Source organism: Triticum aestivum, chromosome 4A, assembly GCF_018294505.1.
Source record: "Triticum aestivum cultivar Chinese Spring chromosome 4A, IWGSC CS RefSeq v2.1, whole genome shotgun sequence".
Lineage (NCBI taxonomy): Eukaryota > Viridiplantae > Streptophyta > Magnoliopsida > Poales > Poaceae > Triticum > Triticum aestivum.
This window is the reverse complement of record NC_057803.1, coordinates 157,272,393-157,295,212: the sequence shown is the minus strand read 5'-3', so window position 1 is coordinate 157,295,212 and position 22,820 is coordinate 157,272,393. Positions and strand designations below refer to the sequence as shown.

Sequence of the window (22,820 nt, the reverse complement as noted above, 5' to 3'; positions counted from 1 at the left end):
ATGGATATCGTTGCTTAGACTCAATTAGCACTTCACTGATATAATAAACCGGTCGCTGAACCGGATGCTCTTTGCCAGCCTCCTTGCGCTCTACCACCATAGCCACACTAACAGCCCATGAGTTGGCAGCTACGTATAACAATAGCGGCTCCTTCTCAATTGGAGCGGCTAAGATCGGCGGCTCAGCCAATTGTGCCTTCAGATCCTCGAAAGCGGCGTTCGCAGCATCGCTCCAAACAAACACATCTGTTTTCTTCATCAACTGACACAGAGGCATAGCCTTTTCCCCTAACCGGCTTATGAACCGGCTCAAAGCAGCCACACGACCCGCTAGTCGTTGAACATCATTGACGCAGGTTGGTTTGGCCAGGGATGTAATTGCCTTGATCTTCTCCGGGTTAGCTTCAATACCTCGGTTAGACACCAGAAAACCCAAAAGCTTGCCGGCTGGCACTCCAAAAACACACTTGGCCGGGTTAAGCATCATCTTGTAAATCCGAAGATTATCAAAAGTCTCTTTCAAGTCTGTGACCAAGGTTTCCTCTTCCTTGGACTTCACTACTATATCATCCACATAGGCATAAACATTGCGCCCAATTTGATCATGAAGACAATTTTGCACACACCGTTGGTAGGTCGCCTGAGCACTCTTAAGCCCAAAAGGCATAGACACATAGCAGAAAGCCCCAAAAGGAGTTATAAACATTGTCTTCTCTTGATCCTTGACTACCATCTTAATCTGATGATACCCGGAGTAAGCATCTAAGAAACTCAACTGTGCACAACCCGCCATAGCATCAATGATCTGATCAATACGGGGAAGAGCAAAAGGATCAGCTGGACAGGCTTTGTTTAAATCTGTGTAATCCATACACATACGCCAGGTGCCATTCTTTTTGAGCACGAGCACCGGGTTAGCTAACCATTCTGGGTGGAAGACCTCCACAATGAACCCGGCCGCCAAGAGCCGGGCCACCTCTTCTCCAATGGCCTTGCGCCTTTCTTCATTGAACCGGCGAAGAAACTGTCTGACAGGTTTGAACTTTGGATCGATATTAAGAGTGTGCTCAGCGAGTTCCCTCGGGACACCCGGCATGTCTGAAGGTTTCCATGCAAAGATGTCCCGGTTCTCACGGATGAACTCGATGAGCGCGCTTTCCTATTTCGGATCCAAGTTTGCGCTGATGATGAACTGTTTGGATGAATCGCCAGGCACAAATTCAACCATCTTAGTGTCATCGGCTGATTTGAACATTGACTCCGGCTCATGCTCTGTTGTTGGTTTATTTAATGATGTCATGTCCTCCGGATCAACATGATCCTTGTAGAATTTCAACTCCTCTGTTGCATAAACAGATTCATCATAAGCAGCATCCTCCTCTTCACATTCCAAGGCGATCTTCCGGCTCCCATGGAATGTAATGGTGCCCTTGTGACCCGGCATCTTGAGCTGCAAATACACGTAACATGGCCGAGCCATGAACTTGGCATAAGCCAGTCGCCCAAACAAAGCATGATATGGGCTTTTGATCTTAACCACTTCAAAGGTTAATTTTTCTGCCCTGGAGTCATACTCATCCCCAAAGGCTACCTCCAGCTCGATCTTACCAACTGGGTATGCCGACTTACCGGGTACTACACCATGAAAAACAGTGTTGGATTGTTTAAGATTTTTATCCGTCAATCCCATCCGGCGGAACGTCTCATAGTAAAGGATGTTGATGATGCTGCCTCCATCCATGAGTACCTTAGTAAACTTGTACCCACCAACCTGAGGTGCCACTACCAAAGCCAAGTGACCCGGATTATCAACCCGGGGCGGGTGATCCTCTCTGCTCCACACAATAGGCTGCTCCGACCAACGTATATAACGTGGGATTGCTGGTTCAACGGCATTGACGGCCCTCTTGTGGAGTTTCTGGTCTCTCTTACATAAACTGGTAGTAAAGACATGATACTGTCCGCTACTCAACTGCTTCGGGTTGCTCTGATAGCCGGATTGTTGCTGCTGTTGATTCCCTTGGTTGTGTTGCTGATTGTAACCTCCCTGGTGACAGGGATGTCCCTGACCATGAAAACCTCCTCCGCTTGAACCGGCGCCCGGGCCCTGAAAGCCGCCTCCACCTGAGCCGCCACCCGGGTTGTGACCCCCATCAAATGCGTTTGAATTTTTAAACGCCTTCATGATCGTGCAATCCTTTCACAAGTGGGTGGCTGGCTTCTCTCGGTGTCGTGCTTTGGACAAGGTTCATTCAACAACTGCTCAAGGGTGAGGCCTGACCCGCCCGATCGAGGGGGTTGTCTGCCCTTGCGCCGCTGATTACCACCCTGCGCATTAGTATTAGCAACAAACTCATCAGCCTTACGCTTATTACCTCCTTGATTCACTGGGTTATGCTGGTGACCCTTGCCATTGCCGTTCTTCTTTCCCTTCGTTGATTTTTCTTCATCAGATGCCGGGTATTTGGTGGTATCGGAGTAGGCATACTTGACAAGAGCCACCATCAACGTTCCCATGTCATTACAGTCACGTTTAAGCTGCCCCAACTTCTGCTTCAGAGGTTCAAAACCGCAATTCTTCTCCAACATCAAAACTGCTGAGCCGGCATCCATCTTATTAGATGAATGTATTATTTCCTTGACCCGGCGCACCCAATGGGTTGTAGATTCTCCATCCTCTTGCTTGCAATTGGTCAGATCCACAATTAACATTGGCTTCTTACACGTGTCTTTAAAGTTCTGAATGAATCGTGCCTTCAACTCTATCCATGAGCCGATGGAATTGGGTGGTAATCCTTTCAACCAGGTCCGAGCCGTTCCATCCAACGTCATGGTAAAATATTTGGCCATTGCAGCATCACTAACCTCCAACAGCTCCATAGCCATCTCATAACTCTCAATCCAAGCCCCTGGCTATAAGTCATTCGTGTAGTTAGGCACCTTACGAGGTCCCTTGAAATCCTTGGGCAACCGCTCATTGCGTATGGCTGGGACTAGGCAAGGTACGCCTCCGGTTCTTGTAGCCACTCCTGCCTCAACCGAGCTTGCTGGATAAGACAGAAAGGCTTGGTGAGCCGCCTGCTCTGCTGCTACCTGAGCCGCCCGTTCCGCCTCTTGACGAATTCTCTCCTGGTCCGCCAAGTTAAGAGCTCCAGCCCGCACCGGCTCATACCTATATGGCCGGTTGTGACGTTGAGCATTACTTGACATTTCTGCAGATTCCATGTGCCTACTGTAACTCGGGCTCCGGCTTGAGCGAGGAGTTGAGTGAATTCTGTCTTGACTGTAGGAGTATGCATCCTGCTGGGCCAAAGCTGTCTGAAGTAGTTCTCTTACCCTCCGGGTTTCAATTACTGCTGGCGAGTCGCCTTCCATCGGGAGAGCTGCCAATCGAGCCGACGCCGCAATGAGGTTCTCCATGGGGTTGGAAAAGTGACCCGTGGGTGTTGATATATAACGAGGAGTTGTATTCATGCGCGGCGGCTCCATGGTGCGTGGCTGAACTGGTGCACTGGGCGTCTCGGCCCGGTTTGCCTCCGGCGGGTTGCCCCCTCCAGCTCCGGGTGTATGGAACAGATTCCTCGGATCCATCATTAGAGGCAGACGCGACCGAGTTTTCTGACGCCTCCTCCTCATGACTTCGTTTGATGCATTAAGATCCATGGAGAGCCGGAAGGTTTCTGCTTGAAGCTGCTGAGCACGAGCATCCAAAGCTGCTTGTTCTGCTGCCATCCGGGTTTCCTCCGCGGCCAAATTTTCCTTAGCTTGCACAATCTCCTCCCGCACGCGTGCCACTTCCGCGTCATGCTGGGCTTTATCCACTGGCTCTACCGCAGCGGTTAACAGAGTCGTCAGTTTATCCATGAGGTCCATGAGAATCTGAGCCAGGGGCGCGCAGGTAGCTGCCGACCCGGTGGCTGCTGTTGTTGCTGCGGTGGAGTTCTGCCCGGGCTGCGTCCCTGCCATGAAGACTCCGGCCCAATTTGGCGGCTCAAGGGGGTCCGGAATAGTGCTGTCATCGGAACAGCCCCCGAGCAAGCCGTCTTGCATTTGGTACAGCGAGTCCGTCTCCCTGTTGATGATGTCGTATCAGAGCAGATGGCCGTCTCCCCGCCTTTCATTGATCCTTCGGAGTATTCACCGCCACAGATGTAGCCTATGAAGGCATGCTTCACGTCAGATTGAACACGGGTGGACCCGGCGCGCTAAGCCATTTCAATGAGGTCGGTGTGGACATCCGGCTCAGGCTCTGACTCGCCGATCCGGCCAATGAAGACGTGAATTCTGCCGAATGGGACCCGGTACCCGTACTTGATTGAGCCGGCCTCAGGGCCCCAGCCTTCGTCGTCGATGTAGATCTTGCCGCGATGACTCTTGGTCATCCGGACCACAGCGTATCCCTTGAGCCCTTCGAAGTTGTCCTTCAAGAACTCAAATCCACCGTGCGCTAGCCCTCTTGGAGAGCCTTGCCCCTCCTTATATAAATTGAAGGGGCCGGCTTACATGTAGAGTCCTAGTAGGATTAGGACTAGTCTCTTTCTATTACAAGACGAATAGCAATCCAGGTCTTATTCAAACTGTTTAAGTCGGCCTGCTGGGCTACCTCCCATGATGGGCCACGGCCTACCTCCATGAGAATACCCGTGTCCCATATCCACGACAGTAGCCCCCGAGCTTTCGAGTGACTCAAAGAGTCGGGCGGAAGGTCTTGATTTTGTTGATGCTTTTGTCTTCCTTAAACGCGGAGCTTTTTGCCGTGTCGTTAACGTAATGGATGCCGAAATGTGGATGAACAAATTGCCGGGTCATGAAGCGACGACGTTGATGTTGCCGGGTTGTCCTCCCAGGCCCTGTCTCCAAGCCGGGTCTTCCCTAGCCAGGTCTTTCCAAATTTTTTCCAACTCCAATAGCATGTGTATCATCTATAGCCCCTGAGTGTCGGGTTTGTTTAGGCCTTTAACAACCCGGGGGATTGTGAACTTGTGTTTTGGTAACGAACAAAGTCCGTTTTTCACAAATTCTGGCTTCATAGCCCCCAAGGCTCGAGGCGACTCGAGGAGTCGTCTTGAGGCTCTTTGTTCCTGAAATAAAACACATGAATGCATTACACTTTTCGTGATGTATAATACAAAATTAAATAATAATTTGGATGACTTTGTCAACTTGTGTTCAAGTTATTAATCGTTCAACTCGACTAAGTAGGCTTTCGCGTGGACTTTTTTCATGGAATATGTTATGTTCAGGGTCGACAAAGTCCATGATAGGCATCAGAGTCGATTGACAATACCATACACACTACTTGGTCGGTTACGAGTTGCATCTAACTTAGTAAAGAACGAACGTAAAATTATTTCGCTGATTTGTAGGGCACCCATGTTTGAACTCTGCATTGTGACAAATAGTCCTCTTTGATAACCTTACGACTGAACTTTATGAGAAGAAACGATAGCCCCCGAGATTAACTCAAAGGTGTCGGATATATTTAATTGACTGGAAAAAAAGGAAATTAAATATAAAAGTGATTTAGCTTGTTCTTATGATGTGGCCTAAGACGGCAAAGTCGGAGATGGTCCAGCGAGAATCGTAAGTAGGTAACCCGATTGACGGCTCGAGGCAGCGGCGAGAGCCAGAATTTTCAAGACGTCGCAGCGCGAGATTGCCGAACCGGAGGTGGCATGATCCGAGCCGGCTTAGCTCGAGTCGGAGAAGATCACGATGTTGGTGAAGCCGGGTGTGATGGAATCCGAAATTTGTCAACACTGGATGTCGAAGTTGTTGTTGAAGCCGGCCGTGGTAGAGGCGAGGTCGGCCGAGTCCTCATGACCTGGCTGCTGTCTCGCTGATTTGCCCTTGGCACATTTGCATGCAGGTCGATAAGCCGGCTGACGGCACGACCCGGCGGCGGAAGTCAGAATTTTGAAATCGCCGCAATCCAAAACCGTGGAACCGGAAACGCCGCTGTACAAGTCGGGTTGGCGAAGCTCGAGATGATAACACGAGGTCCTCCTGGCCCGGAATCCGGCTTGCCCTTGCGTGCTCCATCTAACGGATATGTATGTAGAAGAAGACATCCAAGCAGCTTGATGTGGTACGTATTCTCTTTGTATTTGCAAGGTAGCATCTAAGCTAGCAGCCGGATCGATCCATTTTTTTTCTTTTGTTGATCACGTAATATCCACTTGCCAGTTGCAACGTTGTGGTAAGCTAGCAATGCAAACTGCTTGCGTGTTTTTTTTCTGTGAGGTCTGCACATGCACGAGCCGTAGATTCCTTGTTGCCTCCTTTATTATTCTTCCTCGATCCACGTGCGAGTCCGGACTAATCGATGCTTGAAAGCACAGTACTAGTACTACTACCTCCGTCCCGGTGTATAAGTCATTCGCGTAGTTCTAGGTCGATAATTTAACTATCTAAATATGTATTATATGTGACAAAAAAAATATATTTAGAAACTACATCCGTGTGGAAATCTAGTGGTATACTTTTCATGACATATAACACATATTTAATTCCTCAAATCGATGACCTAGAACTACGCGAATGACTTATACACCCGGACGGAGGGAGTACTCGGTTTGTCCAATTTTTTGCCTTTTCCTTTGAGCCGCTGCGCGCAGCGCACACAAGGCAGTTAGCCTTTTACCTCCTTTTCTGCATTGGTAGCAGTGGTCAGCTGCTGGTCCGATCAGAACTTCCGTTCTGTCTCTCCTCATGCATGGTTCGCCTCTTCTTTTTATTTCTTTAGGGCATGAGATAACATCACGTGATAGCCAGCTAGGACCTTATGTGATTCAAACTCAGCAGCAGCGTAACTACACCGATCCAGAGTCAGACACGTGATGCTGCAGGGTATTTAGATGGAGTAATCCGCTGGCGTGCTATACGGATCCAGACTGCTTTCCGGCTCAGTCTATCTTGGAATTTGAACTTCTTGTACTTGTTGTTCTGATAGGATTGCTAACAACGTACAAGAAAACAACTTCTGCTACGGTCGATGAATTTCCAAACCGTCCGCACACGGAACATTGTCGGTTAACCTTGATGATGATGAAGCCAACATCGTTGATGAAGATTTGACCCATCAAAATCTGAATCCACACGCACGTAGCCCCACGGTGGACGCCCCAACTGTCGTGGAGTTGACACAGCAGATGTCCTAGAGCAAGGACTTAGTTGTAGGGCCATCGCATTAGGAAGCTTAAAGGAGTTAATCGTGACAAAGGACACGAGAGAGTTCTATATTAGTTCGGCCCCTTACGATGAAGGTAAAAGGCTACGTCTAGTTGGGATTGGTATTGCTGAGGTTTCGACTTTCAAGATGCTCAATTCGCCGGCTGGGTTATCGACTTGGTTGTTTCCTGCCCCCAATCCGTCACCGGGTCGTCCCCTTATATACACGGGTTGACGCCAGGTGGTCTACAGAGTCCCGACTGGCTCATAATCATGTCCGGCTCGGTGACTTTCTTTACATGTCTTTCTGTACAAGTATTTACTTACATGTGGCGGTTTACAATATCGGGTCTTAAGCCGGCCCCAGGCCTTTAGGCCTTCTATAAGACTTAATAAACTACAAACTTGGATGTTTATTGGACTTCTTGCGTAACCCGCCATTGAAGCTGACCCGGCCCCTCCTGGGCGGGTCTCAACTGATAGTAATATCTCCAACACGTTCCGATGGTTTTGTGACAAGAACATTGTTCTTGGTGCCTCCTGACATTTAGGGGTTGTGGCAGTGTCCCGGGGAGTTGAGCTCCGAGGTGTTGTCGTACAATTTTATCGTTGCAGTTCTGGAATACCTGAGTTTCGCCGACACCGAAAATCTTTTTTATGCAGTTGTTGGTGAGATAACCTCAACGCCACCCAGTACCGGGGCGGGAGTTCGGGAGTATTGCCATAACTCGTATGACGGATGCTTTTCGAAGGTTCAGGTAAATGATTTCTGAAGGTTTCTTGGTTATGTGTTGAAGGATGGATACAGCTGGATGTAGGATTTGCTAGTTTTGGGTGAGATATTATGCTTCCCCTGTATCCCCAACTCCTCATTGCATAACCAGAAAATTTCGGAAGTTTCATAGGTGGGAATTCATGTAGCTCTAGTATTTCTTTCCGCAGATATTTGGTTTGTGATTGGGTAATCCTTACCAAGTATTTGTTCATATCCATACCTTGTTGATTTTATTCTTCTACCTTTATCTAAGTGGCTTCTCAACTTATAGAGGTGTGATGATTTACTTTGGAATTCATTCATTCATTCTTGTTCGAATGTTAAGGCAATATGTTGCAATTTCAATCCATTGATTCAGCTTGAATATATGTTTGTCAAGATGCTAACGGATGTCAACCTCTTCAGGATGGCTCCTCCAACGCGTCAGAATTCGGAACCTCCGCCACCTCCTCCACCTCCGGAGGCATGGCAAGCTGTCATGGCCGCTACCAGCGCCAACACGTAGAAGCTTATGCAACTCTTGCAAGAGCGCAACCAAGGAAATCAAGGCCATGGCAACAATCAAGCTCAGTTTGCTACCCTCAACCAGTTCCTCGCAAACCAGCCAAAGTCCTTCAGTAATTGTGTCGAGGCCACAGACGCTGACGATTGGCTCGTGGATATCTGCAAACATTTTGAGTGTAGCAACGTCAGGCCTGAGGATTTTGTCAAGTTTGCTTCGTTCCAACTCAAAGACCAAGCTGCTGAGTGGTATCAACAATACAAAGATTCCAGAGGAGGACGTGTGATTACCTGGGATAATTTCCGCTGAGACTTCAAAGCTCACCACATTCCTCAAAGTGTTGTTGAGAGTAAGCGTGAGGAGTTCTGCAATCTGAAGCAAGTCGGCTTGTCTGTTTACCAATACAACATCCTGTTCCCGAGGCTCGCTCGCTTCGCCAAACAAGATGTCCCTGACGAGAAGAGCATGATTTATCAATTCAGAGGTGGCGTCAGAGAAGATCTGCAACTAGCTCTCATGCTTTTTGAGCCGAAACAGTATGGTGAGTTCTACAACATGGCACTAAAGCAAGAGGCTGCTCAGCTCAAGTGCGATGCTTCTAAGAAGAGAGTCAGGGATACAACTCCTCCTTCTTCAACTCAAGTGGCAGCTAAGCAGCAAAAGTTCTGGTTGCCTCCTCCTCCTCCGTTCCGTCAACCTTATCAGCAGAAGAGCAAAGGTGGCAATGGATCTTCCCACCCACCCAACCCAGGCTTTCAGAACAAAGCTCCGTCTCATGCTCCAAGGTCAAGTGCTCCTTATCACCGTCCGCTCTCAGAGGTTACGTGCAACAAGTGTCAGCAGAAGGGCCACTATGCAAACAAATGCTTCAACCAGAGGCGCCTTCCGCCTCCTCCTCCTGTGAGATCTGCCAGCAATGCAGTGGTCAACCATAATTTCAAGTTTGCAAAGGTCAACATGATGAATGCAGCTCAAGCAGAGGACTCTTCAGAAGTGATCATGGGTAACCTTCATGTTAATGATATTCCTGTAAAAGTTCTTTTTGATACTGGTGCATCACTTAGTTTCATCTCAAGACCATTTGCATCTAAACATGAGTGGGTTTCCAAGATTTGCCTAGTCCGTTAGCAGTTGTCTCACCGGGTAAATGCTTGTATGCAAGCTACATGGTTCCGGATGTTTCTATCAAGATGGGCGACTATAAGTTTCTGTCTTCTCCTATTGTTCTTGGTGACTCGGATATTGATCTCATTCTCGGCATGGAATGGCTTTCTAAGCACAAGGCTCAGCTTGATTGTGCTGCCAGGCAGATTTAATTGACACACTCGTCTGAGGATGCGATCATCTATGCCACTCGTGATGATACCATTCGACTGTTTTCTCTCAATGAGAAGGGCGAGTTGAATGCCATCTCTCAAATTCCAGTCATCTGTGAATATCAAGACATCTTTCTAGAAGAGCTTTCAGGAATGCCTCCTCACCGGCCAGTTGAATTCATCATTGATCTTGAGCCTGGCATGGAACCTGTTTGCAAACGTCCTTACAAGCTTGGACCAGAAGAGTTGAAGGAGCTGAAGAAACAACTCGATATACAAGAGCTTATGGGTCTGATCCGACCGAGTTCTTCTCCTTGGGGTTGTGGTGTTCTTTTTGTCAAGAAGAAAGATGGCATGGACCGACTTTGTGTCGACTACCGCCCATTGAACAAGAAGACCATAAAGAACAAGTACCCACTTCCCAACATCAATGAGCTTTTCGAACAACCCAAAGGTGCTCAAGTTTTCTCCAAGCTTGACCTCCGTATGGGCTATCATCAGATTCGCATTCGTGAACAAGATATCCCCAAGACAACATTCAGGACAAGCTATGGTTCATATGAATACATTGTCATGTCTTTCGGCCTTGTCAATGCTCCTCCAACATTCTCTCGCATGATGAACTTCATCTTCAACCCTTACACAAATGACTTCGTCTTGGTTTATCTCGATGACATTTTGGTCTTTTCCAAGAATAAAGAGGATCATGCCAAGCATTTGAGATTGGTGCTGGACAAACTTAGAGAACATAAATTCTATGCGGAGTTTTCAAAGTGCGAGTTTTGGCTCGATGAGGTTCTCTACCTTGGCCATATCATCTCCGCCAAGGGCATAGCTGTTAATCCTGAGAAGCTGTCTGCAATTGTGAATTGGGAACCGCCTCAGAATGTGAAGCAACTCCGCAGTTTCCTTGGGCTTGCAAGCTATTGTCAAAGATTCGTTAAGAATTTCTCTAAGATCGCGAAGCCTCTTTCCAACCTCCTCCAGAAGCATGTGAAGTATGTCTGGACGCCTGAATGTGATATTGCCTTCAACACCCTCAAAGAGAAGTTAGTCACAGCTCCAGTTCTGACTCCTCTTGATGAATCTAAACCATTTGAGGTTTTCTGTGATGCTTCTCTTCAAGGTCTCGGTGCTGTGTTAATGCAAGAGAAGAAAGTTGTGGCCTATACCTCCCGCCAGTTGAAGCCCAACAAAAGAACTACCCGACTCATGACCTCGAGTTGGCAACAGTTGTCCATACTCTTTTAACATGGAGACATCTCTTGTTGGAAAGGAAAGTGGACATCTTCACTGATCATAAGAGTCTCAAGTACATCTTCACTCAGCCCAACCTCAACCTCAGGTAGACTCATTGGGTCGAGATGATTCAAGAGTATAATCTAAGTATTGAATATACTCCAGGCAAGGCCAATGTCATTGCTGACGCTTTGAGCAGGAAGGCTTACTGCAACAGTTTAATTCTCAAGCCCTTCCAACCGGATCTTTGTGAAGCTTTCCGCAAACTTAATCTCCAAGTTGTTCCTCAAGGATTCCTTGCCAACCTCCAAGTCTCTCCTACTTTGGAAGATCAGATTCGTGAGGCACAACTTCTTGATGCAATGGTGAAGAAGGTGAAGAATGGGATTGCCAAGAGCCAACCCAAGTACAAGCTCTATCGCCTTGATGACAAAGATACTCTATTCTTAGAGGATCGAATTGTTGTTCCTAAAAGAAACCTTCGTAAAGTCATTATGAACAAGGCTCACAATTCACTCCTTTCTATTCACCCTGGAAGTACAAAGATGTACCATGGCCTCAAGCAGTCGTATTGGTGGACTCGAATGAAGCGCGAGATTGCTCAGTTCGTGAATGAATGTGATGTCTGCAGAAGGGTGAAGGCAGAACACCAACGACCAGCTGGTCTCCTTCAACCTCTTGCTATTCCGGAGGAAGTTTGACCATATTGAGATGGACTTCGTGACTGGATTTCCCAAGTCCAAGCGCGGAAATGATGCTATCTTTGTTGTCATCGACAAGCTTACTAAAGTGGCTCATTTTCTTCCTATCAAAGAGTCTATCACAGCAGCTCAGTTGGCAGAGCTATATACCTCCAGAATTGTCTCCTTGGACGGCATTCCGCAGTTGATATCTTCAGATCATGGAAGCATCTTTACTTCTAAATTCCGGGACTCCTTCTAGAAGGCCATGGGCACCAACATTCGCTTCAGCACAACCTTTCATCCTCAAACTAGTGGACAAGTCGAGCGAGTAAATCAAATTCTTGAAGATATGCTCAGGGCTTGTGTCATTTCCTTTGGTATGAAGTGGGAGGATTGTCTTTCATATGCCGAGTTCTCCTACAACAACAGCTTCCAAGCGAGTTCGGGCAAGGCCCCATTCGAGATTCTCTATGGCAGAAAGTGTCGTACTCCTCTTAACTGGTCAGAGACTGGTGAACTCCAACTTCTTGGCAATGACTTGATCATAAAGGCTGAAGAAATGTGCAAAGTCATTCGTGAAAATCTCAAAGCCGCGCAATCGCGCTAGAAGAGTTACTATGATAGCAAGCATCGTGACTTGGCTTTCGAGATCGGAGACCATGTCTACCTCCGCGTCTCTCCAATGAAAGGTACTCGTCGCTTCGGTATCAAAGGGAAGCTTGCCCCTAGATACGTGGGTCCTTTCAAGATCATTGGCAAAAGAGGCGATCTCGCCTATCAACTTGAGCTTCCGTCCAACTTTGTAAACGTGCACGACGTGTTTCATGTGTCATAGCTTCGCAAGTGTTTCAAGACTCCTGACCGCACCATCAACTTCGAAGAGATTGATCTCCAAGAAGACATGTCTTATCATGAGCATCCCGTTGCTATTCTTGAAGAAACTGAGCGCAAGACTCGCAACAAGTCTATCAAATTTCTGAAAGTGAAGTGGTCACATCATTCCGACCGAGAAGCCACCTGGGAACGCGATGACCACCTCTGTTCCGAATATCCGGAGTTCTTTCAGTCCTAGATCTCGGGACGAGATCCTTTCATAGTGATGGAGTATTGTAACGCCCCGTATGTAACTTGCCATATTTGTATTCCAACTCTTGCCATTTTCGGCTCTAAGTTATGATATTCCCTCATGGTTGGGTTTTGTCTTCGTTTTGCATTTTTTCCATGTCATGCATTGCATATCATGTCATCATGTGCATCGCATTTGCATACGTGTTTGTCTCATGCATCCGAGCATTTTCCCCGTTGTCCGTTTTGCAATCCGGCGCTCCTACGTCCTCCGGCGCCCCCTTTTGCCTCTTTTCGTGTGCGGGTGTTAAACATTCTCAAAATGGACCGAGATTTGCCAAGCAGCATTGGTACGCCACCAGTAGACCGCCTATCAAGTTTCGTGCCATTTTGGAGTCCGTTTGATACCCCAACGGTTAACCGAGGAACCGTAAAGGCCTCGTGTGTGTTACAGCCCAACACCCCTCCAAAGTGGCCCAAAACCCATCCAAAACCACCTCCATCCTCGTTCGATCACAATCGCGTGGCCGAAAACCGCACTCCATTTGGACTCTCCTAACTCCCTCTACCTATAAATAGACGTCCCCCGCCGAAATTCACGGTCAAAACCTACCCTAACCTCCTCCCGCCGCCACCGGACACGTCCGGCCGCCGTCGGACGCATCTGCACCGCCGCCACCAGCCAATCCCACCTCGCCACGTGTCCCGCCGGACCTCCTCTCTCCTCCCCGCCGCCGCGGCCCGAGGGAGCCCAGATCGGGCCCGCCGCCCCCACGTCGTCTTCCGCCGCTTGCGCCCGACCCCGCCGCCCGAGCCCTCGCCGCTTGCCGCCACCTCGCCCTCCGGCCGCTGCGAGCTCTTCCGCCGCCGCCGACCACCGATCTCCGCCCCGCCGCCGCCGCGCCGCCTCCGCCGCCCAAGGCCGCCGTCCACCACCGGATCCGGCCACCTCGTCGCCCCGGCTTCTTCCTCTCCTCCGGCGCAACTCCGGCCACCGCGGCGTCAAACTCCGGCGAACCTCAGGCACCGCGCCGCTCAGATCCAGATCCAGAGAACCCTAGGGTTGACTTCGAATTCTCTCCGAGTCTTTTTCCTGTATCTTTTTCAAGCACTTTTCATCATGTCATAACTCTACATTCGTAGCTCCGTTTTGGGCGTGCCATATATCAAAATGTTCATCATGATGTCCTCTTAATTTTGTTCCATTGCACCATGATTGTTTGAGTCCATCTTGATGCCCTAATGACTGTTGCAAGAGTGCTATAAAATGTTAGTCCCTGATTCTTATCAGTTTATGAGCATTTATCATTTTTGCCATGATTATTGTGTGCTACATATGGGCATGAACTCTACATGTGTTTTGGGCTATGACATGCCATCTTTACAGGGGTGTATGCCTTGTATTTTTGTGATCAATGTGGTGACTAGCACAAGCATGCAAAGTAGCTCTCGTGATGTTGCTGATTTCAGGGACTTAGAATTTCACTAAGTCATTTCCCTATTGTTATTTGTATGTCATGTTTTCATGTTGCTACAGAGTGATCCATGCTTCTTTTGAGTATGTTCAGTAAGGATGATTTGGGCATATGATTGTGCTCTATCCATCCATTCCTTGTTTGCATTTATGGAGTACCCTAGCACGAGTCAATCTTGCTCTACTTTTACTATAAAATGTTCCTGGAAGGTTGTTTACGTGTTAATCAATTTTGCCAAGGTTGTTGTAGTTGATCCATGCATGCTATTAGGTTGTTCTTGCCATGGTTAGCTTCTTGATTATGTCTTCTTGCTGGGAGTATGCTTAGTTTTTCATGCAATGCCTTGTGTTGAGTGCATCGAGCTCGCAAACATGCCTTCATAACTCTGTTTTTGCCATGTCCAGTTTTCTGGTAAGTCTGAATCTGTTAACGATACTTGCTATGTTTACATGGGTGCCATCATATTTTCTAATCCTTTTTGGCTTATGGTCAGTAAGGGACTTTTGTAATATGTTTTGAGTAGATTCATGCCATGCCTTTGTTTTCTATGTTCTGTTCCTGTAGCATGTTGTTAACTTGCTCTAAACATTGCTTCCTAATGTTAATTCCTGGCATATTAGTATTTTTACTAAGTCTGTGAAGCTGATATCTTTTGCACTTTTGCCATGCTTGTTTGAACCTGCTCTTGTGTGATTTAGCCATAGCTCAGTGTTCATCTTTTGTCAAGCATCTTGAGTAGATCACTGCCATATGCTTTGTTGCTATGTTGGAGTGTAGTATCTTAGTTTCTTGTTGCATTCTAGATGGCATCATGCTGTTAATTGTAGAGTTGTGCCATTCTTGTTTTGCTTGCCATTTGCAAACCGTGCATCCGATTCCAGTGATCTTTATATCGATTTCGACCGAAATCGACTCATCTTTCCAGCTGGACACTTGGTTTGCCAAGTTGAGGCCTGATCCAATCTTTTTCTTCCGGAGCACGCATATGCATTGCATATCACATCCCGCATATCATGCCATGTTTTGCATCATGTTGCTTGCGCATTGCATCGTGGTTGATTGTGGTTTCCTTTGCTTGTGTTCTTGCCTTGGGTAGAGCCGAGAGACGAGTTCGTGATCGAGGAACCCGTTGAGTACGTTTACGAGGATCAAGCTTACGTCAACTCGGAGAACTTTGCAGGCAAGATGACCATACCCTCGAAATCACTTCTATCTTTGCTTGCTAGTTACTCGCTCTATTGCTATGCCACGATACCTACCACTTGCTATATCCCGCCTCCCATATTGCCATGTCAAGCCTCTAACCCACCTTGTCCTAGCAAACCGTTGTTTGGCTATGTTACCGCTTTGCTCAGCCCCTCTTATAGCGTTGCTAGTTGCAGATGGAGATGAAGTTTGTTCCTTGTTGGAACATGATTATTGTTGGGATATCATTACTATTATATCTTGTTTACTTTAATGCACCTATATACTTGGTAAAGGGTGGAAGGCTCGGCCTTATGCCCGGTGTTTTGTTCCACTCTTGCCGCCCTAGTTTCCGTCATACCGGTGTTATGTTCCTTGATTTTGTGTTCCTTACGCGGTTGGGTTATAATGGGAACCCCTTGATAGTTCGCCTTGAATAAAACTCCTACAGCAAGGCCCAACCTTGGTTTTACCATTTGCCACCTAAGCCTTTTTCCCTTGGGTTCCGCGGACTCAAGGGTCATCTTTATTTTAAACCCCCGGGCCAGTGCTCCTCTGAGTGTTGGTTCAACTTGTCAGCCGCCGGTGGCCACCAGGGGCAACTCTGGGTTGGCCCACCGAAAGTTTGGACAATTCGGTGTGCCCTGAGAACGAGATATGTTCAGCTTCTATCGGGATTTGTCGGCATATTCGGGTGGCTTTGCTGGTCTTGTTTTACCATTGTCGAAATGTCTTGTAACCGGGATTCTGAGTCTGATCGGGTCGTCCTGGGAGAAGGAATATCCTTCGTTGACCGTGAGATCTTGGGATGGGCTAAGTTGGGACACTCATGCAGGGTTTTGAACTTTCGAAAGCCGTGCCCGCGGTTATGGGCTGACGGGAATTTGTTAATATCCGGTTGTAGAAAACCTCACACTTAAATTAATTAAAATGAATCAACAGCGTGTGTAGCCGTGATGGTCTCTTTTCGGCGGAGTCCGGGAAGAGAACACTGTCTCGTGTTTTGCTTGAAAGTAAGTAGTTTTAGGATCACTTCTTGATCTTTATAGCTTCTCGACCGTGCTTTGCTTCTCTTCTCGCTCTCATTTGCGTAAGTTAGCCACCATATATGCTAGTGCTTGCTCCAGCTCCACCTCACTACCTTTCCTACCCATAAGCTTAAATAGTCTTGATCACGAGGGTGTGAGATTGCTGAGTCCCTGTGAGTCACAGATTACTTCCAAAACCAGATGCAGGTGCCGATGATGCCAGTGCAGGGGATGCGACCGAACTCAAGTGGGAGTTCGACAAGGATTCAGGACGTTACTATGTTTCCTTTCCAGACGATCAGTAGTGGAGCCCAGTTGGGGCGATCGGGGATCTTATGCATTTGGGGTTGTCTTTATATTGGTTCCGTAGTCGGACCTTGATTGTATTCTGGATGATGTAATGCTATATTTATGTATTGTGTGAAGTGGCGATTGTAAGCCAACTCTTTATTCTCTCTCTTATTCAGTACATGGGATGTGTAAAGATTACCCCTCTTGCGACATGTCTACTATGCGGTTATGCCTCTAAGTCGTGCTCCGACACGTGAGAGATATAGCCGCATCGTAGGTGTTACAGTAGACGACACGCTCCCGTCTCATTGCTATGCATCACCATGATCTTGCATGTGCGTAGGAATTTTTTTGAAATTACTACGTTACCCAACAGATGCCAGGTAGGTCCTTTCTCTTTCTGCTTTTTTCTGTTTTCCCATTTTATTTAAAACAGAGACAACTAGGGAGAAGTTTGGGCTACCAAAAGACTTTGAAAAAAGTGATACTAGGGCGCTTAAATTCTCTATAGTATTTGGCACTGCTACAAAAAGTTTGAGAGTTAAAGGAATTCATTTGATTTTTGTTTAATTCAAAAGGAATAAATGAGGCTGAAAGTGGTACTGTTTTGGATGATAGCTCCCAAATGAGTAAACAAGTGTGGTGGTTTTCACTAAAACATGAACTATTTTTCAGACATGTTTGTGAAACTTTAAATTTGAATTTTGGATTTGACTTGGATCTTTATCAAGGGCAATTTGACTTGGTCAAACATGATGACATGACATCATTAGTGTGAGGTTACTATAGCATGGCACTGGGGTGTTACATTTTTGCACGGACATCATTAACAGGAACATCTTGCACTAAAAAACAGTTTTTTTAACTATTTTTTGTGATTTTGCTGTTTATTCCGGGGTTTATTTGAGCCCGGGTGCAGATTAGCTACGTGATGCTTCTTACTGTACTGTTTTTGTTAGTTGGCACATACTCTCTCCGTCCTGTGCTCAGCCCATTTAACTCTTTTCTCTTCTTATTAGCATTTTGCTCGACGCAGTGCGCACAAGCCGTCAGTGCTATTCCGATTTTGGAAGCTTCCAGATGCTTCCCAATTTGGTTTTTATTTTTCTTTTTGGGTTTTTCCATTTTTATTTTTTATTTTTTTCTTTCTCTTCTTCTCTTGTGTTTTGTTTTCATTTTATCATTCTTTAAATCCATGAAATTTTTTCGTCAAATTCATGATTTTTCTACAAATCGTTGAACTTTTTAAAAATTTATTATTTTTAAGTTGATGAAAGTTTTAAAATTGGCAAACCTTTTTTCTAATGGACGAACTTTTTCCAAAGGTGTAAACTTTTTCAAATACGCAATCTTTTTTCAAATTTGTTAAGTTTTTTAAATCCATGAGATTTTTCAAATCATGGACCTCTTTTCAAATGATTTTTTAATTCGTCAACTTTTCAAATGCGCGAACATTTTTCCAAATTTGCGAACCTTTTTATTCATGAACTTTTTTCAAATTAATGTTTATTTCATAGTCATAAAAAATCCAAATTCATGAACTATTTTGAATTCATGATTTTTTAATATATGGATTTTTTTCCTCAATTCGTGAAGTCTTTTGAATTTCATGAACTTTTCTCAAATTCCCTCCAAGCCGGCTGACAGGCTGCGTTTTGCGGTCCAAAATTACTTTGATCTTCTTCTACCATTATGTTTTATCATCAAATTTGTATCCGGTCTAATGCTCCGGCCACTTTGAGTGGTGCAAATCCATGCAACAACCCATTCAGTGGTAAAACAGCCTGTTTGTTCACCCTATCTTCCAAGGAAGACAGCCTGCGAACCAACATGTGCTTGAATGGTTAGAGGGACGATGGTATCCCCAACCCACCAGGGTTCAAATCCCGGTGTTCACATTTATTCCTGGATTTATTTCAGGATTTTCGATGATGCGCATTTAGTGGGAGGAGACGTTTCCGTCGACGACGAGGCGCCTATGATGACTTCATAAATCTCAAGATGATATACCGGCTCAGTCTTTCGGAGGTGCTCATAAGGGTAGGATGTACGTGTGTGCGTTTATGGGATGAGTGTATGCGCGTGTATATGAGCGTTTGTGTCTGTACTGATGTTCAAAAAAAAAAAAGACAGCCTATCTCCTCTGTTCACCCAACTAGAGTAGATGGATTGTCTCGCTATGCCATGCCCGGCTAGAGAAGCGCAGTTTATTGGTCAAATTAGGTGAGCTTGATCCTTGTGGTGCCAAGATCAAACACATACCTCTTGCCTAGCAGTTTGTAATCTGCGTTCCTTACAGTTCATCAAATTCCTTGTATCTTGATTTTTTTATCAAGCTAATTTGAGTAAGAGTGGATCCAATGCTGTGCATGATGGTTACATTCTCGAGTAGGACAACTCCATTGCTCATTTCTTAAAATTCCTTCCACCGGAATAGAACAGTACAGAAGAGGCAGCCGCAATCAGGGGGGCCAAAGGCAGCAACAACGAACATGCGCCAAATATCGTAACATGCACCAAATAAAAGGGATAGGCGAATAACCACTGGCCAGAGGCCCGAACGTAGACAGGACCACCACCCAGCCCAAGAAAAGAGCACGAGCCCAGGCAAATGCAAGAAACGCCATGTGGGCTCAAAAGGCAGCGGCCTCGAACGCCATGTGATAGCCTGAGCGCTCGCGCAGCCGGGCATACACAGGGACCAGAGAAAGGAATAGGCGAAAACCCTAAACCTCGCCACCGGCCACGGCCATGGCGGCCACCACCGCTACACCCGCCTTCCTCCGTGCGACCGAGCTCCGCCTCCTTCGCTGCACCCTCCCCTCCCCGATCTCCCAACCAGCTCCCCCCTCACCTCCCCCAGCTCACCCGCTCGGTCCTGTCGCGGCCTCCGCCCTCGCCGCCGTCGAGGCCGGGGACTACGCGGCTGCTATCGCCTCCGCCGTCCCCCACATCTTCCACTCCTCCGCCTTTGCCGAGGTTGCCCATGGCTCCCCAGCGCAAGTTTACGCCGACCTCACTGCCGCTGCCGAGGCGTTCCTCCGGGGGGATGGCGGAGGGGCCGCGGGCGAGGGGTTCCAGTGCAGGTGCGCGCTTGTTCTCTCCGCAGCGGTGGCCGCGCTGCTCGCATTCACGCAGCAGAACGTGACGGGACCGTCGGGGAAGTGTTCACCCTTCCCTTTCCAGTCTTCACCTTTGGATGAAGGGGGGCATAGTGATCCTGGAAGCAAATGGGTTGATTGGGCTTCGGATCAGTTAGCTTCTTTTGGTTCCCATGTTCATGGGAAATTCGCCCTCTTGCCCTTCATTGTCTTTGCAGAACTACTCTTCACAAGCATAAAGGGTCTGGACTCCTCTGATTGTTGCAGTGTGTCATGGTGGTTGTGCAGAACATCCTTGTCCCAGCAAAATATTTTAGATGAGCTATCGTCCTCTTTGTTTGATCCAGTACAAGTGTACAAGAAACAAATGCTGACCCACTTTGGTGAACTTGAAAAGGTCTCTAGCTACTGGGGTTCTTTGTTATGTGATGGAGAAGGCCGTTCTTTTGTCTCGGCTGCTTTTCTGGAAGCTGGAATCGTGGAGTATAAATATGGTCGAGTTGATGCTTCAAGGCTGCATCTGGATAGTGCTCAAGAGGCATGTGGGATTCATCTCTCTCTCACAGGGATTCTTGGTTTTCGAACAATACACCAGGTGGACGCCAAGTCCCAAATGGTTCTAGTTGCGAAGACTTCTAAACCAGCAGCTGACGATGGCCAATCAACAGAGCTAGCAGGACCTCAGAGTGATGGTGTGGCTTCCAGAAAAGCGACGAGCTCTGTTCCAGATGAAAGTGGTGAATTTTGTGATATACTAAGAACACCAAGACTGGATGAAAATGGGAATGACTCGAGCAGTGAGAGTATGACATCTGCAAACACACAGATATCGCTATCTGCTATCCAGCAGGCCGCTGTACTTGCACAATGTTTACATGTGAGTCGGAGTAGTCGGAGTGATGAAATGTCTGGGTGGGAGATGGCACCATACATAGAGTCAATTGATTCTCAAGACAAGTCATACTTTGTGGTCAGGAACTTGTGTGATGTTCTGCGTATTAGGTGGGAGTCCACCCGCAGTCGGACAAAACAGCGGGCACTGTTAATGATGGAGAATTTGGTTGAAGATATTGCCAAAGAATTTCCTGTAGTTTCACAAAGAGCCAAACTGGTTTTTGGAGTTCATATGCCATCTATCCCTGCATTAAGGAAAGAGTATGGTGAACTTTTGATAAGTTGTGGTTTACTTGGTGAAGCTCTTAGTGTCTTCAAAGAACTCGAATTGTGGGATAATCTAATCTATTGCTATCGATTATCGGGTAAAGTCGCTGATGCTGTTAGTCTAATAAATACCCGGCTCTCTGTTACACCAAATGACCCAAGGCTATGGTGTTCACTTGGCGATGCTACTAATAATGACGACCATTATAAGAAAGCCCTGGAAGTCTCAAATAACAAATCTGCTCGAGCTCTGCGCTCTCTGGCTCGCAGTGCATACAACAAGAATGATTTCCATACATCCAAAATTCTTTGGGGATCTGCATTGGCATTGAATTCTTTGTATCCAGATGGCTGGTTTGCCTATGGTACAGCTGCATGGAAGGATAAAGATCTTGAGAAGGCAGTGGATGCTTTTAGTCGTGCTGTGCAGATAGATCCTGAAAACGGAGAAGCGTGGAACAACATAGCCTGCCTGCACATGATTAGAGGAAAGAGCCAGGCGGCAGTCCAGGCATTCAAGGTAGCTGTAAAGTTCAAGAGGAACAGCTGGGAAGTTTGGGAAAATTACAGTAAGGTTGCTTTGGACACATGCAACATGCGACTGACACTTGAAGCTGTCAAAATGGTATTAAATCTGTCCAAGAACAAGCACTTCAATGTTGATTTATTGGATAAGGTGATGGCCTCTGTCGAAGAACATGGTACACAACTTACTCAAGAAGCTAAATCCATAAGCAACGCTTCAGATGATGCAAACAAAGAGACCAGGCTACCAAATCAATTACTAGATATAATTGGTGATATCCTTCAGCAGATTGTACGGAGTGGGGCTAGCAATGCAGAGTTTTGGGGATTATATGCAAGATGGCATAAAAGCAAGGGCAACCTCATGGCATGCTCGGAAGCTTTGTTGAAGCAAGTTCGATCCCTCCAGGGTTCTGGATTATGGCATGATCAGAAGAAGTTCACTCAGTATGCTCAAGCTTCTCTGCAACTTTGCAAGGTCTATATCGAGATTTCCTCCACGACTGGAAGCAGACGAGAATTATTGTCAGCTGAGATGCATCTTAAAAGCTCCTTGAAACAGGCAACGGACTTCTCAGGTACGGAGGAGTATAAATCACTTAATGACTGCCTTGACCAATTAAGGGGCCTGATTGGCGATGCATAGAGTTACTGATATCTTGGTTGTGAATCAAGGTCATCTTGTCATATGGTTTATCACAGACCCTTTACAGAAAAAGTTTTTTTTTACCGAAAAAGCAGACCCTTTATAAATGACAAGCATCGTCAAGTCGCATCACCCGATGGTCTATGCTCAAGTTCGGCACGAAGACACCAGACCCTTTATTTACTCTTGTTCTGTTATTCATGTTGGTCGTTTGCTCAATGTTTCAGCGCACAATCCAGCTTGTAGCTGTGAACACTCTGTTAATCAGGTTTATCATGTGTAATCCCAGACTGTATTTGGGAGAAATATTTGTACTGTTGCTTCTGTTTGAATGAAAGTGTTGTCGTGCTCTCAAAAAAAGAGTACTCATCCAGTTTGTTCTTTCTCCCAATTCTCCTCATTTTAGGATGGCACATGAACACGATGATGTTCTGCAGTACCAATTTATTTCTGAGATACATATGCTATTCTAAGAAGGATTTTTACTGTCATCATTTGACTTCCACTACAAATATCAATATAACTGGTTATTTTTGACTCTTGCATGGACAATCTACTCATACTTATGCATGGATAATATGATAAATTGTGGTCAGCTGCTTCTGCATGGTCAAGCCCGCTGATAAGGCACTATATACTTTTTTCCTTAGATTAAGTG

General features: G+C 46.6%; 1 protein-coding gene across 1 annotated transcript; it reads left to right on the top strand.

Annotated features, from left to right (window-relative positions):
• The first annotated feature begins 19,386 nt into the window (after window positions 1-19,386).
• On the top strand, window positions 19,387-22,545 carry LOC123085694 (tetratricopeptide repeat protein 27 homolog). Its single transcript, XM_044507379.1, has one exon. The coding sequence runs from the start codon at window positions 19,481-19,483 to the stop codon at window positions 22,160-22,162; it is 2,682 nt and encodes an 893-aa protein (XP_044363314.1). The 5' UTR covers window positions 19,387-19,480; the 3' UTR covers window positions 22,163-22,545.
• Window positions 22,546-22,820: the final 275 nt, after the last annotated feature.